This window comes from Anguilla anguilla, chromosome 9, assembly GCF_013347855.1.
Source record: "Anguilla anguilla isolate fAngAng1 chromosome 9, fAngAng1.pri, whole genome shotgun sequence".
Classification (NCBI taxonomy): Eukaryota; Metazoa; Chordata; class Actinopteri; order Anguilliformes; family Anguillidae; genus Anguilla; species Anguilla anguilla.
Genome location: NC_049209.1, coordinates 2,519,482 through 2,534,536, shown reverse-complemented (window position 1 = coordinate 2,534,536; position 15,055 = coordinate 2,519,482). Strand labels below are relative to the sequence as shown.

The 15,055-nt window shown below is 43.2% G+C and overlaps 2 protein-coding genes across 2 annotated transcripts; both read right to left on the bottom strand.

Moving 5' to 3' along the window:
• Positions 1–578: 578 nt before the first annotated feature.
• skp1 (S-phase kinase-associated protein 1) lies at positions 579–4,122 on the bottom strand. The gene is made up of 6 exons (XM_035431847.1): positions 3,984–4,122; positions 3,143–3,239; positions 2,826–2,899; positions 1,987–2,130; positions 1,407–1,547; positions 579–1,283 (listed from the first exon to the last, which is right to left on the bottom strand). Exons 2-6 carry the CDS (start codon positions 3,237–3,239, stop codon positions 1,248–1,250), a joined length of 492 nt encoding a protein of 163 aa, XP_035287738.1. The 5' UTR covers positions 3,984–4,122; the 3' UTR covers positions 579–1,247.
• A 1,325-nt stretch (positions 4,123–5,447) lies between these two features.
• Positions 5,448–14,772, bottom strand: ppp2cab (protein phosphatase 2 catalytic subunit alpha b). The gene is made up of 7 exons (XM_035434754.1): positions 14,444–14,772; positions 8,057–8,266; positions 7,691–7,864; positions 7,462–7,551; positions 7,146–7,307; positions 6,741–6,859; positions 5,448–6,421 (listed from the first exon to the last, which is right to left on the bottom strand). Exons 1-7 carry the CDS (start codon positions 14,543–14,545, stop codon positions 6,349–6,351), a joined length of 930 nt encoding a protein of 309 aa, XP_035290645.1. The 5' UTR covers positions 14,546–14,772; the 3' UTR covers positions 5,448–6,348.
• Between the last annotated feature and the right edge of the window lie 283 nt (positions 14,773–15,055).

The following is a 15,055-nucleotide window of genomic DNA, read 5'->3' as shown; positions in this document are numbered from 1 at the left end:
CACTACAGACCGTGCTGTATCGCAAACGCATTCGCAGCTACAGGGGAGTCGTATGGCATGGCGCAATGCAGAGTTGTCAGAACGGTCCCATAGTCCCTTTTTTTAGGTTAAACTGCATCTACCCTGCAGCTGACATAATGCCCCAATTAGCCTACATATTTAGGGTTGCTAAGCATTGTCTACATTGTTGTTTCAAAGCTAGCTGTCCTCATGGATGGCTAATATGTTTTGTATTCATTTTTTTTAACCTATTAGGCCAATAGAATTCAAATGCACTGAATTTACATTGCATTGTTAAAGCTAACTAGACAATACATTTGGGGGGGGGGGGGGGGGGGGGGTACATTACCTTTGAATGATAATGTACTGTAGCAGTTTTAACCATTTTGTCAGCGCAACATCCTATTACTCAAAGTCATCTTAAGTCTTACCCATCAGTCTAGATGCCACACATTAGTAACCCTTAACTATAGCCCAGTGATATTAATAGGGCAGGGGAAAAGATTCTGATGTACGTTCTCAGAAAATTTTAAAAGAATATACGAGTGTCCCTTAAAAATGCAAAATTATGCAGCAGATTCTTTTTCCGATGTTTTATTTCGGCCAATCCTAAAGGTCATCTTCAGAGCTCAATACAACAATTGTTTTCTTCCCTGTACAATAAAAGGTAACACTCGATCATGACAGCACATTTACTTTGCTGAAAAGTACCCCAAATCCAAAACTCTACAGGGACAACCAGACAGATATACTCAAAATCAAAAGTCCTTATACTTACTGAATTTATTTAGTTTGTTTTTTTGTTTGTTTTTTGTTGCATTTGTCTTGAAGAGGACAGCATATGTATGAATCTGCAGTCAGCATTTACAAAATTCAGCATGAGTCATTATGAAAATCAAACAAACAAACTATCATAAACGCAAAAGAAAAAAAAAAGTTCAGTAAAAAAAATACAACTAAAACAGTTTCAAAACAGGAGGGGGCTTAACTTCATTAAAATTAAAGTCCACTTTAAATGTGAAATGGAAATAAGCTTCTGTAAACCTGTAAAAACTGAAGGGAAAAAAACGGGAAAAAAAAAAAACCTTTAAATTATTTGCAACATACAAGCAATGGAAATGGTCATGCTAAGTACACGAGGGTCTGCCACTCTAGTTATCTGATGCAATATTAACAAGTATGGACAGCGCAGTGCAACCAGTGTTCGGAACGATCCTCGCAGCGCGTTATTGTCCGCAGGACCGGTCCTATTTTTCTTCACACCACTGGTTCTCCTTGCGTACCTGGGGAGAACATAAAGCACACGGTGAACACATGTAGAGCAGGTGGCCTCTGACCTTTGCATGGGACAGAGCCTTTTCATTTTTATTTATTCTTTTTTTTTTTTTTTTTAAACTAATGATTACCTGCGCTTCCTCTTCCTCTGTGAAATCATTCTTGATGTTGAACGTCTTCCTGATTTCCTCAGGAGTTTTTCCTTTGATCATGTTTGCTACCGTCTTACATGTGACATCCAGCAACCCCTTGATGTCCAAATAATTTGCAGCCTAAGAAGAAAGTTGTATAAAAAAATAACAATTATAAATGTGCAATCTATGCCACAAAATCTACCAGAGTTCTTAATTCTACTGGCTGAGGGTAGTATGCATGTAAACAGTCTCAGGCCTGCTGACACTAAGCCAATCAGATGGCAGCACTGGCACTGACGTGTGTTCCCGTGAAGAAGCTTGTGCTACCACACTGGATCAGTTACACACATTGCAAAATCCCCATGTGTATGAGCCAAGGCAATATTCACACTGCACGTCACCAGGCCCCACTCTACACTGACCTTTTAACACCAGAGGCCCAACATTGCTGAACTGGACTACTAGCCACAGCTGGCCATATTTCTGCAGCCTGTGGCAGTTTGTTATTGTACTAACGTTTATCTGCATTAAAAAAATAAATGTGTGCACTTTCCACTGGCGTCTACACCTTACACACCAGAATAAGCTCAAAGAGTGTTCCCTGGTCCACTTTGAGGAACTCCTGGTCCCACACGGGGATGTCGTCTGTCCTCTTCTCTTTGTTCTCGTCGTCCTCGGGGGGAGGGGGGTCATCTTTGTGGTGGGTGCACCATTGGATCACCTGCAGGACCACGGAGGAAAGAGCACAACAGCGACCATTACAAAAGAGTCACGCCTACGTTCCCATGATGCAAAGCGCTCTGTAACACAGGTTTGAACAGCCCAAGGAAAAACACAAGGGAGGCAGAGTCTGGAACACAGACCGAGTCTGTTCACTGAAACGTTTCCAGCTTATAGACACAATTCATCTGCAGAACTGAGCAAGTGTTAAACTCTGATAACTGCAATGTTACTTTAACCTGCAAAACCTTCTGTTAGACTTTAAATTCTTTTTATTCCAAATTTCACTCTCTCTGCTGTTATTCCATGCACTTCTGTGAATAGGGACTTGTGACAGTGTAATACAATGCGTAAGGGACTGGTCTTGTAACCTGAAGGTCTCAGGTTCGATTCCCAGTTAAGGTACACCGCCGTTGTACCCTACTTAGCCTGTTTATATCCAGCTGTATAAATGGATACAGTGTAAATGAAGGCAATTAAGATCAGGAGCTGAACAGTTACTCACATCACAATTTATCCACTTTTACAACACAAGACAAAGACACGAGCACGTCCTGCAAATGACTGCCTCTGAAAGTTACAGCTGTTCCAACTGCCAAACGCAAGCGTAGAGAACAGCACACCATTAAGCAAAATAAGCAGTGCTTTATCATGCTCCTTCTGCAACAGCAGGAATGATTGCACAAGTTTGCGTACCTTCTTCAGAATGGCTGCATTAACATTGGGCAGAGGTACAGGGTCATCATCTCCTTCATCATCCATTCCCAAATCTGTACAAAAATAACGTTGAGACCACGTGACCACAGAATACTGACACAAAAGCAACTTGTGTGGTGGAAATAATACGTTCACAGAAACTCAACAAATCACTTAAGGAAGTGATCCAACTGTAGTGATCCGTCTTCTGTATACTGTCCAAGTGTTGCACGAAGATGACCAAACATATAATAGGGGTTGCAATACTACCTGCGCACCGTGATATGAATTACCGCATTTTATTATTAGCAACTTACCTTCCAGCATAGTCTTTATGGTCACCGACTGTTTTGCAATTTCAACGTCCACTTCAAATATCTCTCCATCTGAGCTTTGCAGTTTGATAGTAGGCATCTACAACAAACAACGCGTTTAGAAAACTGAGTTGGTAAACATCTTGGATAACACCATACCTAGACGACGTAACATTAGCCTGGCATAAACAAATACAGTTACCTGATTGGGAATTGGCGTTTTCCCAAAATAAAACTATGACAATAGCGCAGGCAACTTAGTTCACTAACTACCGAGCAACGTCTGTTCATATGAACAATGAGCGTTAGCTTCAATCTGGGACTAGGTAGCTAGCAACCTAGTTTCACTTCTAACTAGCTAGCGTTAGTAGCTGTTATGTTAGAAAAGTCGCTGAGTACCTAGCTAGCTACAAACGTTCCATAAAGATCGAGCCAGCCATTTCACGCCACTAGCATCCTGGCAACGGGATACTTAACTACCTAGCTAGCCATCAATAGCGTCAGGAAACCGTATGTTGACTTGCTAGTAAACAAAATAACTGACAGTAACTTTACAGCTAGTTGTACATCAAGTATTGTTTTCCGTTTAAATTAGCAAATTATGTGACGTTAACAACACGAAAATACAAAAATTAATCTTGCTAGCCAGTACGTTGTACAAGTGAAGGCGCTCACGGCGAGGCCTAACGTTATCAGTAACGTTAGCGAAGAGACACCTTTTTCTAGCTAGCGAAACCATCCACATTCGATTAATCAAATCTAGCTTTAATTGTAATTCAGTGAATTAACCCCAAAACTGAATGGCAGAGGACACACAGAAACATCTTAACCACCCAATACTTACAATGAACGAAATATAGACGAATACACAAATCCGATTTCAAATATCAACAGGGCCCGACTGTGTTAGCAGACCAGCCTCTGAAAAATATCCGTCGCTTTTGTCAAGCCAGTAGAAACGCAGTTGTCCGGTAATAGTGCCTCGCCAAAAAAAAAAATAATTAGACAACTGAAAAGCAGCTTCGACATTTTTATGTACTTATATGATAGATGTTTCAAATTATGTATATATATTTTTTTAATTTAAGCGTACTGGCCCATAAATATTTTGTCAATTCAACTCAGGCTAATATGAAGAAAGCCCTGGTCAAAATGTCGAAGTTGATGCAACGGGCCGCCATCTTTTGAGGCGCAGAAGGCTCATTCAACCTGTTATGACTATTTACAAGTTATATTCGTTGTTATTTCAGGCATATGGCATTTACTTGTGCTCTTGGCGAAAGTTTGTACTGCAGAACCTGATTTTAATTCGACTGAATTTTTGATACAGTCAGACAACTATTGACACCTTCAAATAGGCCTAATTCTCACCTCTTCTCGTCCTTCTCACCTCCACTATTTTCCCATGTGAGTAGGTTATGCAAAAGTGTACTGGTATCCCAATTCCAAATATAATTACAAATTCGTTTAGCGCATGTGCAGTAAGCCTTACTATGGGGTCGGAGTTATGCATTATCCAGGTTATTAATAGCCTACAACAATTTATTAATTTCACACTATTGGTCAACTTACTCTTAGATTTTTAATATATTTTTTAATCCCGTAATAGTTTAGGCTATATATAATCTGGACGCGAAATCCTTAAGAAAAAGTGTTATTCTATTCTATTCCATATACATTAGCGCTTGTTTTCAAATTATGATTACAATTACCCATTCATAAGAAAACCGGATACAAATCGACCGATTGCCTATCGGTCGATTTGTAGCTATAAAGCTAGGAAACTAAGGCATGCTTTGCTGTACTTTCATTCAGTCTGAGAAAATATTTCAAGTGTCCTAGTCCATTAATTTTGCAGTAAATAATTACGTCTAACTACCACAAGGTGGCAGCCGTTCACAGAGAAAGCGAACGAAATGCATTTACAGCAATAATTGATATTTGTATAAATGTCCTATAGGTTTATTTTGACACTGGAATTTTTTAGGTTGTTATCTGCAGTTAAGTTTTACACTTAATGCAAATATATAGGTTTTCAAGTATACACATTTTAACATAAGTGTCTGGAGTGAATAAGAAAATAAAATGTTGGTCTGACAGTCTTTCACATATAGCTCACATAGATGTATGGTCAATAAGCAAATAAAAACACCTGCTTGCTTCTGGGCGTAATGAGACAGTGAGGGTTTTAAAAGCAACTATAATCTATACAATATTGGCATGTTCAATGTGTAATTGAATATGATCATTTGTGTTCATTTTAAAATAATATTGCAATCTTCAACAATTGATGTACACAGCACACAAGTTTGAAGGAGCAACTTCCATCTTTATTATTACACTTGCACCCTCATCCCAGGTATCTTACCATCACAATGTGTTAGTGTAAGCATTCACACAACGGCACTGAATTAACTGCACGCCTTCTGCAAACTGAACCCACCCTCTTTTACAGTCTTTGTACACAAGTTCATTCTTGAAAAAAAAAAAAAAATGAGCAGGGAATTTCAGCCATAGTACTTTCCTTTAAGAAAAGAAAGTGACCAAAAATGTACCTGTTACACACATCACTTAAGTATGAATGGCAAAAGATTTAACAAAAACAAAGTTTTTTTTTTTTTTTTATGTTGAGGACACTCCTGTAAATAAAAAAAAAATAAAAAAAACAAAAACATGCCCTGGTTTCTCACCCCCTGCTGAAAAGTTCTTAAAACTACAATGCTTATTTAAGCTGTTCTCAGAGTAACACTGGCGGAATGAAGCTTCTTTATTTAATTACAAGGCCCAGTTCTTCGCTTTCGTCAATTCATCAAGTACTGCTGGCAAATGCATCTGCTGTGGGTTCTTACGACACACATACACAATGCAAAGGTGTGCACCAACAGGGCTGACGGAAACTTACTGACCATGCAGATTAAAAAAAAGATGATTTTGAAAGCAGCGGTGTTGCACAGAGAGAAATCACCGCCTATTTGAACGGTCACAGTCTCAGACAGACACTTGTGCATTCCACACCCTTCCCCCATTTTTAAATACGGCAAACCTTTTGGTCCATGTACACGCTCTCTGAATGCTTAAATAGTTTTTTTTTTCTTTTCTGAACAGATATATCATTTACACGGTTGCCCTTCTCATCGCGGTCCGGTCTGGCTTTAAGCTGAGTGTACATTAAATCACAGCAATACTGTACACACGTAGGTGACATTTTTTTACAGGAAGTAGTCTGGCGTCCGGCGCGTCACATGGGGCTCTCCTCTGCGAGGGGCGGGGTCAAACTGCAAGCTGGAGAGGGAAGAACCAATTAGAGCCAAGCTGGAGAGGGAAGAACCAATTACAGCCACCCCCCTCCCCTGCACAGCTGAGAGACTAAAATCACAAGAATCTTACTTTGATGGTAAATAGACATCCTACATAAACCCTAAACTTTCATATTCATTACATTAATTTGCAGATGTTCTTTTCCAAAGGGACAAGCAAAGCAAAGCTCATAGGTTTACTCACATGTTTACTCAAGTTAAAAGCAGAAGTACTTAAACACAGGCTAATTAACACAGAGTAACGATTTAACAAGTGGGAGATAACTGGTTACTGAAATACTTACAAGGAGTACTTAAGGGTATCATCAAGCTCCATGATGGCCGCTTGGTTTCCACAGCGATAGCAGTAATTGGGTGCGCTGAAAATCGTCACCACGTTGCGATCATGGCACCAGTTGTATCCCTGAGAGACAAAATGGATTTCACAAGTTTTAAAAACAAGTAACTGGAATAAAAAATTTTAAAAAGGCAAATAAGATCAGGCTAGTGTGTGCCGTCTACAGTCAAACGTGAACAGACTTTAAGGGGGAATGGTACAGAGTTAACCCGGAAGACGTTTCCTTAAGTAGTGCTGCTTTTCACTAGGAAGCAGGGCCCAGAACCAACACTAAGTAAGGCAGCCATGTTAGTCCCGTAGCGGGGTTAGAACCCTCAGGTCTGCGCACGCTGAGCAGGGCGAGAGGTCGCACCTCCATCACCAGCTGGTGAGCTCTTGATACAAGAGTAAGGCCGTTGGCGTGGTTGAAGGTCTCGGAGATGTCCTGTCCGAAGGTGTAGCCCGCACCACGCGGGGAGATTCCCCAGCCACCGCGATCGTCCGGGTCCGACCACAGCAGGTCACACATGGGCCCCTGGCAGAGAGGGGAAACCGTTAGCACTGTGACATCATAGTGACCTCATAGTGACACTATAGTTGCATCATCGTGACCTCACAGTGACGCTATAGTAACACCATAGTGGCACATCACAGGGAACAGGGGAGCATGCATGCCTGAAGGGCCGTACCTCATGCGGCACCTCCTGTAGACGGTCCAGCGCCCGGATGTGATCTAATGTGTCTATCGACGGCGACAGTCCTCCGTGCAGACAGAATATCTGATTTTTAAAAAACAAAAGGCAAATCCACAAAACAACAGCCGTTAGATTCCTGAACACTAGAATTGTGCCGACTCAGTGAAAGATTTAGCGGGGTCAGTTTAACTCTGTGAAAACCGCCATGTGCAAAATGCCTCACCTGACCGTCTACCAGGGCTGTGAGCGGGAGGTAATCGAAGAGGTCTGTGAAGTACTTCCACACGTTGGCGTTGCCGTACTTCCGCAAGCACTCGTCGTAGAAGCCGTACACCTGCGTGATCTGCCTGCTCTCGTGGTTCCCTCGCAGAATTGTGATACGCTCCCGGTATCTGACCTGGACGACAGACAAAAACAATTCCATCAGAAACACGGCAATTTTATTTATTCAAGAATTCAAAAATTCACCCGGTGTCCACCGCAGTAAATAATTACAGCATAAACCACAAGCTTCTGCCCTCACAGATCACAGGACAGAGCGCGTGTGTGTGTCAGTGATGAAAGTCACACGGGGGGGGGTTCAGGTTACCTTTAGCGCTACCAGAAGCGTGACGGTCTCCACGGAGTAGTAGCCCCGGTCCACGTAGTCCCCCATGAAGAGGTAGTTTGTGTCCGGAGACTTGCCCCCGATTCTGAAGAGCTCCATCAGGTCGTGGAACTGCCCGTGGACGTCCCCGCACACCGTGACGGGGCATCGCACGTCCTGCACGTTGGACTCCTTGGTCAGGATCTCCTTCGCCTGGCGGAGGGGACGACAGGTCACGGGTCAGCGGAACGTATAAAAGCACGGGATGGGGGAGCCTCTGACCTGAGCTCACACTGATGGGGTATGTTCCACTTCCCCAAAATAGCAGCAATTGACTCACATTCTTGTCATACAGGACAAACTTAAAGTATACTTGCTGACTTATGCCACCTCAAAGAGTGAAAACTTCAGTGCAACTGAAAAATAGATGATTCTTGGAAAGAGAGGAGCCAGAACATCCAGCACTTCAGAGTTGAGGGGAGCCAATGGGATGTCTTTTACTGCACGTGACCATATGCAAAACTGCCCCTTTAATATCAGTCTGATACATCCCAGCGCAAGAATAACGACCACAATTGCCTCAGAGTATAATTAAAAATAAACCACTTCTGATGATGGCAACAAAAACCGCTCTGTCTGGGGCACTATGGCACATTTAAAGCCTGAGGCAAATGGCCCTCAAATAGGAACCAGCTCAAGCCCCGCCTCCACACCACAGCTCTCACTAAAGGAAACCAGCTCAAGCCCCGCCTCCACACCACAGCTCTCACTAAAGGAAACCAGCTCAAGCCCCGCCTCCACACCACAGCTCTCCTGCTGCACACAGACGGTCTGCGCGTTCACAATTACAGCCGGTTGCAGGTGGGCTGGCTGTATAAAATGATGGAAGCATTAAACTGGCTATTTGGCGGTAAGGAGCTTTAACGGCGTGATTCCCGCGTTGAGAGCGGCGGGAACGCGGGAGCGAATGGCGGGTCTGGGTCACAGAGCGAGATGTGTGCGCCAGTGGTGCCGGCGGGGCTGGGGGGGGGGGGGGGCGAGGGCGAGGGGGGGGGAGGTCGGGTGGGTTAGCAGATGGAGGGATGAGCGGACAGGAGAAAGGAAGAGCTTTCTGACAGGCGGCGGTAAAGAAGACTCCCGCCGGACTGACCTAAATACGGACAAAGCCCGTTCTGTTCGGCGCGCCGTCCGGAGCGCGCGGCGCGAGGCTTTCAAACGCTCGCGGCTCCACCGTACGGCCGTCCGAAAGCCGCCGGCCATCTTAGGCATCAATTACAAATAACACAAAAAAAGGACTCAGAGTAGCACACGCCCGGGAGCCCTTCAGATATGAAAGGAGAGCTGCTGAAGCTGCGGCTGGCTGCAGTTGCACAAGCGGCCTGTCGGCTTATGCAAGACGACATCGCTCTACTGCAATTCCTCCAGAAAAAACTGTTTGCACAACAGTGTGAGCTCACTTGGTTCACCAGCATTCACGTATACGTGGTGCTGACTAGCTGAGCTCATTCTCTGACCAACACGGTTTTTGTAAGATAAGCAAACGCACCCTCCCCATTGGCTACACCTAAATCTGCAATGTCATTAACTTGCGTGTAACAACCTTTGGCTGACAGTGAGTACATGGTAAACAAATGACTTCACGGTGGAGTCAACTCATCTCCTCCCTCTGATAACTGTTAACCCTAGAGGTCTGCCGGGGCTAACACCAGCTCCACTGAGCAGCTCTCCCCCACACAACCCAGCTGACCACACTGGCCCTTCCATTCACTTACAGTACTGTAAACTTACCCTTAAATAGAACATATTATTACAACAACACTTACACCAAAACAAGCCAACGTAACTTTCTTTAGCCATTACGTTACATTCATTTAGCAGACGCTCTTATGCAGAGCGGCACAACTTTTACACTGCATCTGTTTACACAGCTGGATATAGGCTATACTGAATGCAATGCAGGTTAAGCACCTTGCTCACAGGCACAACAGCAGGGTCCTACCCGAGAATCGAACCTGTGACCTTTAGGTTACAAGACCAGCTCCTCACCCATTACGCTACGCTGCCACCCCAGAAAGTGAAGTGAGCAGAAGTGAGTTTTTGTACATCTTTAAATGTACTCACTTTTCATCCAGGAGAGTCAAGCCAGCATTAATCTTGGCATCTCCAGCACAATCACATCAGGACTCTGGTCTCATGCGTATGTATAATACGGAACATTACAACAGTGTTACCACGGATACTCGAGATACTCCCCCACAGTTGGGCTAAATCTTACCCAATTAGTCATGAGAACGGTTGCCACAGGCTGCGCCAGCCTGCATTAGCATACCGTGCCCCAAGCGCACATCCCCGAATATAAATCATGTTCACAATGTGTTGCTTTTATGGAGCAATTATTCAATAATTTGTTTCGCACAGCGGTGCTGTACAAACAGTACAAGCTCGGTAGGGCCAGAGGTACTTTCTCATGGCTTTGTTTCAAAACACTGTCCTTGGTAAGTAGTGGTTATTTTCTCTGGGGATTTTTTTATTGAATTGTGTGATATAGGAGACAGGGACACAGGTGTACGTGCAGTTAAAAGCAGGAAAATGCATGTCGCACACAGGTAAAACTCACGTACATAAAGGTATGGAATCTGCCGACATTTATACAATAACGCACTGCCATTTAACAAAGGGCGACTGCATAGAAATGCACTGCTCTGCATGTACAAGCCAAATGTACTTCCTGTGTTTGTGTCCCATTTCAGCATCCACTGCTTTGACTGTCTGGGACACAGTGATGTGCCCGTGGCAACTAAACAACCTAACAAGTTAACCTAACCTGCCCCCCTTAAAGTGAAAAGATGCTCTACTGCTTTGTTTTAAATTTTAAAAAAAGATGTGCAGCACCAGGGTACAATGAACAGTGGGGAAATAAAAATAAAACGATTTTGAAAGATATTCTGGAAAGGCCCCGGGAGGTCTCTCAGCGAGTCCAGTGGTCCGGTTCATTTCCAGTTCTCCTGGGCCTTGTTACAGGGCTGGCAGGGTTCTCCTGGGCGCAGTTTTGGGAGGGAGGGGAGGATTGTTCCCCTGGGCCCTGTTGTTTTTATTTTTTTTTTTTGGGGGGGGGGGGGGGGGGTGGCTGCTGAAGAATGCGATCTAAAAACAGGGCTGCTCACCTCCCCCTCTCCCTGCACCCAGCCACAGGAGCTCCAGAACAGATCTGAGTCAGATGGTGGTGGGGGGGCATGCGATGATGCAATTCGGAATCAATCGCTTCCCAGGCTATTTTTACAGCAGCTCCACATTACTGAATACATGATGGAGGCCACTGCCTCTACTGCAGTATCCACACCATTAGGACACATCCCCCAACAACAGCTACATGTGTGGTCCTCTGTGTGTGTGTGTGTGTGTGTGTGTGTGTGTGTGTGTGTGCATATGAACACACCACATTACTGAATACATGATGGAGGCCACCGCCTCGACTGCAGTACCCACACCATTAGGACACATTCCCCCCTACAACTGAAGCCCCTCTGCCCTGTGTGTACATGACAGAGGGAACAATCCTACAGCACTTCTCTTTAGAGCAGATGGGAATCACAAATTTCAACCAAAACTCACTGTACATTTAAAGCACCATATGCACAGTAATCATTTCCCTGCCCTCAAAAGCTCAGTCACTGGCCCCAAAGGGCTGCATTGAAATGGCATGAGAAAACTAATGTAAAGTGGTCAAAGCAGGTCTGAAGGACAATCCAACAACAGCAGGGTTGAGTGCCCATTAGCTGAGAAACTCTCAGTATCAAGTAACTCTCACTATAAAATCAAGGATTTATTACATATTTAAAAAGTCTTGTGTAGTTGACGCAGGACTGTGTGATACCGTCTGACACCACTTCACATTCAGAAAATTCAGAGGGTTTCTAGTCACACTGAATCTTCACTCCCTCTCTTAAACATCAAACCTGCATATCTTGTTACAGCAACTCCCTCGAAATTCCTTGAGATTCCACACCCAGCTTTAAAACTGTGGCCAGTACAATGAATGAGTCTCAATCCCAGTGTATTTCACACAAACATGGAGGGGGGAAAAAAATTGTTTTTATGGGGTTTGTATAACGATCTCTGGCTACAGTCGAGCACAATTTGAATACAGCACTAATAACAGGAGCCAGAAGTCTTACTCAAGACCGCTTTTAGCATGACTACATTTCATAAGCTTTTTTATATCTCATAAACAGGACCCTCATATGCTCTCTCTCGTGCACGAACTGCACACATCTCAAAAACAACCAGCAATAATTCAAATGAATCACATTCTTGTCCTGTCAAAACCCATAAATCTTAGGAACTGAGGTCCAGCCACTACATAAATTCTACCAATATCTATAAAAATGTATAGAAATGTGCCTTTTATCTGCCAAGCTGCTCAAGATGAGATTTAAGAACCTGAGTAATGTGCAGTGACTTCCATATTTTATAGTGTAAAGCTTAAATGTATTTCTCAGCCTGTTATAAATGTAATCATCTTCACTCTTCAATGTGCAGGGTTATGCACCACGAATCTCCACCGCGTTCTTAGGCAACCCCCCAGATGAAAGTACATGATTTTCACAAGTGAAATCGCGGGTTTGCCTTGCATTACACACTGCCAATCACATCTTAATGACGAACGACTCGGTGTCCTGAATATGCATCTGGATTAAGCACAGGCAAACTCTATTTGAATTTATGCCCTCGTCCCCATCATCATCATGGCGATGAACAGGTCCAAGTTTGCATCGGATGAGTTAAAAGGCCAGCGGAGAAGATTAAGGTCAAATCCCTTCCCAGACCCTTGCTATCTAGTGAAGTCACGGGGAGGAAATTCACGTTCGACCTACTTCCAGGGGTCTGATCCCTAATCAAACGCCACTGCACGGGCACCACAAGAAGATATAAACCAGGTTAATCAACCAGATTAAACCATGTACGGACATTCAAAGAACAAAGCGAACCAACGATTTAATCCAACATTACAGCTGCAACATGCCAACTGTGGATTAACTGCTAGCTAATACTTTTAATTCACATAATATTGCAGTTACCCATATTTTCAGTGTGTTCGCGAATCACACCAAAAGTGTGTCAACAAGAACAGTTTTACTCCCCAATATTACAAACAACGAGGACGCGTTAGCAGGTAAATTTAGCATTAAGTTAGGCGAGTCCCTATAAATAGCTGCAATTTCCTGAAATTTACATCCAGTGCCTTTGCTTCAGCTATGCTTAGCTAGCTAGTCAGCAGTAGACACGCTGATAAATTCTTGTATCGCTGCACTCTCTCTCTCTGCAGTTCAGCAAAAATATTAATTGTTAGATTTAATTTACATTAAATTAGCTACATTATTTTAGCCACTGCTACTCGCTTTGTCGGTAGACTAGCAAGTGTTAGCACAATGCGGTGAGACTGAACTGACCAGGTAGGTAGTCTAGTAGTTATGATAGGCAGAACGTCTAATTGCTAGCGTTATTTGCTAGCTAACTAGCACCACGATGAGCAAGTAAACTTGTACGGTGGTGAATATATCGGCGCCATTTTAGAAAATGTGGAAAATGCTGAGGTCTAACGACGGTATGCGATTGAGCCGCTCTTCACCAAAACCAGAGAGCCGCTACAACATAATTTCTTAATATACAATCAAGTAATCAAGTGAACATTGGCGCTAATGCCATCCAATACTGCGCCAACGCTATCCAATGAATTGTGCTAACCTAATGCTATCCAAAAATAACCGGTTAGCATAGCACTATTAAGTTCTCTAGCTAGACTAGCTAAATTAGCAACCCAAGCTAGTATCTCACAGTACCATAGCAGCTATATTAGCCACGTCTGTTCAGATACAGTATTAGCAGGTCTCCAACAAACAGTTAACTAATGTGCCAGCTAGCCGAACGTTACAGCATCACAAGCTAAACTAGGTAAGTATCTTATTAGCTAGGCTAACTCAGCAACAAATATTCAACAAACTGGATTGCCAACTAGACTAGGTAGACGAGTAGGTTAGTCTAACGGCTAGGTAACCAAATGAACTGGCAAGCGAATTTCTCCAAGTACTCCATTAAACGTGAATGTGCAAAACGTTAACGTTGAATTTTAGTGTGTGGGGTAGCCTTAAATTTGTTTCATGGAAAATATGCCATTCATTGTAACCAGCGTTAGCTAGCTAGGCTAGCAATGTGCCAATAATACACCGCCATTTTAAAAGCCAGCCTATCGAATCCTACTATCACTCAGTAAATCTTCAATATGAACCTTCCCATTTGGTTAAGGTTAGCTTGAGCTAATTACCAACTGAAGAGCAAAATGTAAGAACGATAGACTAACTTATTAAAAAACGGACAATCTAAATTAGTTACCTTTTCACAGAGCGTTTTCACTTGGTTTTCCGATAACTGCTTGCACTCGTTGAGTTGCTCAATCCATTGATCAAGTTCCTTCGTAAACGCCTTTTCGTCCATTACTCTGAATGTTATTAGCTAGCGAGCTAGCTAAATAATTAAAACAATTAATTATCCGAAGTGTATTATTAACTCCGCGCCAACACTACCAAAACACCCGGTTTAAACAGATCACTGTAAAAGATAAGTGCGGTCCTGACCAGAAGAAATAATTTCTATGTATGAATGAGGGTGAAATAGGACCAGGTAGGTACATCAGCGACAGTAAGTCAGAAAAAGAAGACGTCACTCTCTGGCGTACCACCCAGCACCCAAGCCATCATCCAGTCCTCGTAAGGGGCTGTGCAACCAAGCCAGACTCGCAATTCGATTGGTTTCCTCATACGTCGCTATTGGTTTAATAAGGCGTGGCTTTGGTTTTCAATTTTCAGAAAACAATTCCTAACTAGTATTTTAACGAGTTCGGTACATAGAAACGGCATTATTGTTAAGCGAGGAATTAAACATGTAGTAGGAAAGCAAAACGTCCAGATGCTGAAAATGGCATTCAAGATAATCAAAAATCGAAAA

Bases quoted from the DNA above. Each gene is read 5' to 3' on its own strand.
- skp1 (XM_035431847.1), bottom strand. From the start codon at position 3,239: ATGCCTACTATCAAACTGCAAAGCTCAGATGGAGAGATATTTGAAGTG. The intron at 2,131-2,825 runs GTACGCAAACTT...GTGGTCCTGCAG, and splicing joins ATGCAGCCATTCTGAAGAAG to GTGATCCAATGGTGCACCCA. The intron at 1,284-1,406 runs GTAATCATTAGT...TGTTCTCCCCAG, and splicing joins CAGAGGAAGAGGAAGCGCAG to GTACGCAAGGAGAACCAGTG.
- ppp2cab (XM_035434754.1), bottom strand. From the start codon at position 14,545: ATGGACGAAAAGGCGTTTACGAAGGAACTTGATCAATGGATTGAGCAA. The intron at 7,552-7,690 runs GTGAGGCATTTT...TTTAAAAATCAG, and splicing joins CAGCCCTGGTAGACGGTCAG to ATATTCTGTCTGCACGGAGG. The intron at 7,308-7,461 runs GTACGGCCCTTC...CCTCTCTGCCAG, and splicing joins TACAGGAGGTGCCGCATGAG to GGGCCCATGTGTGACCTGCT.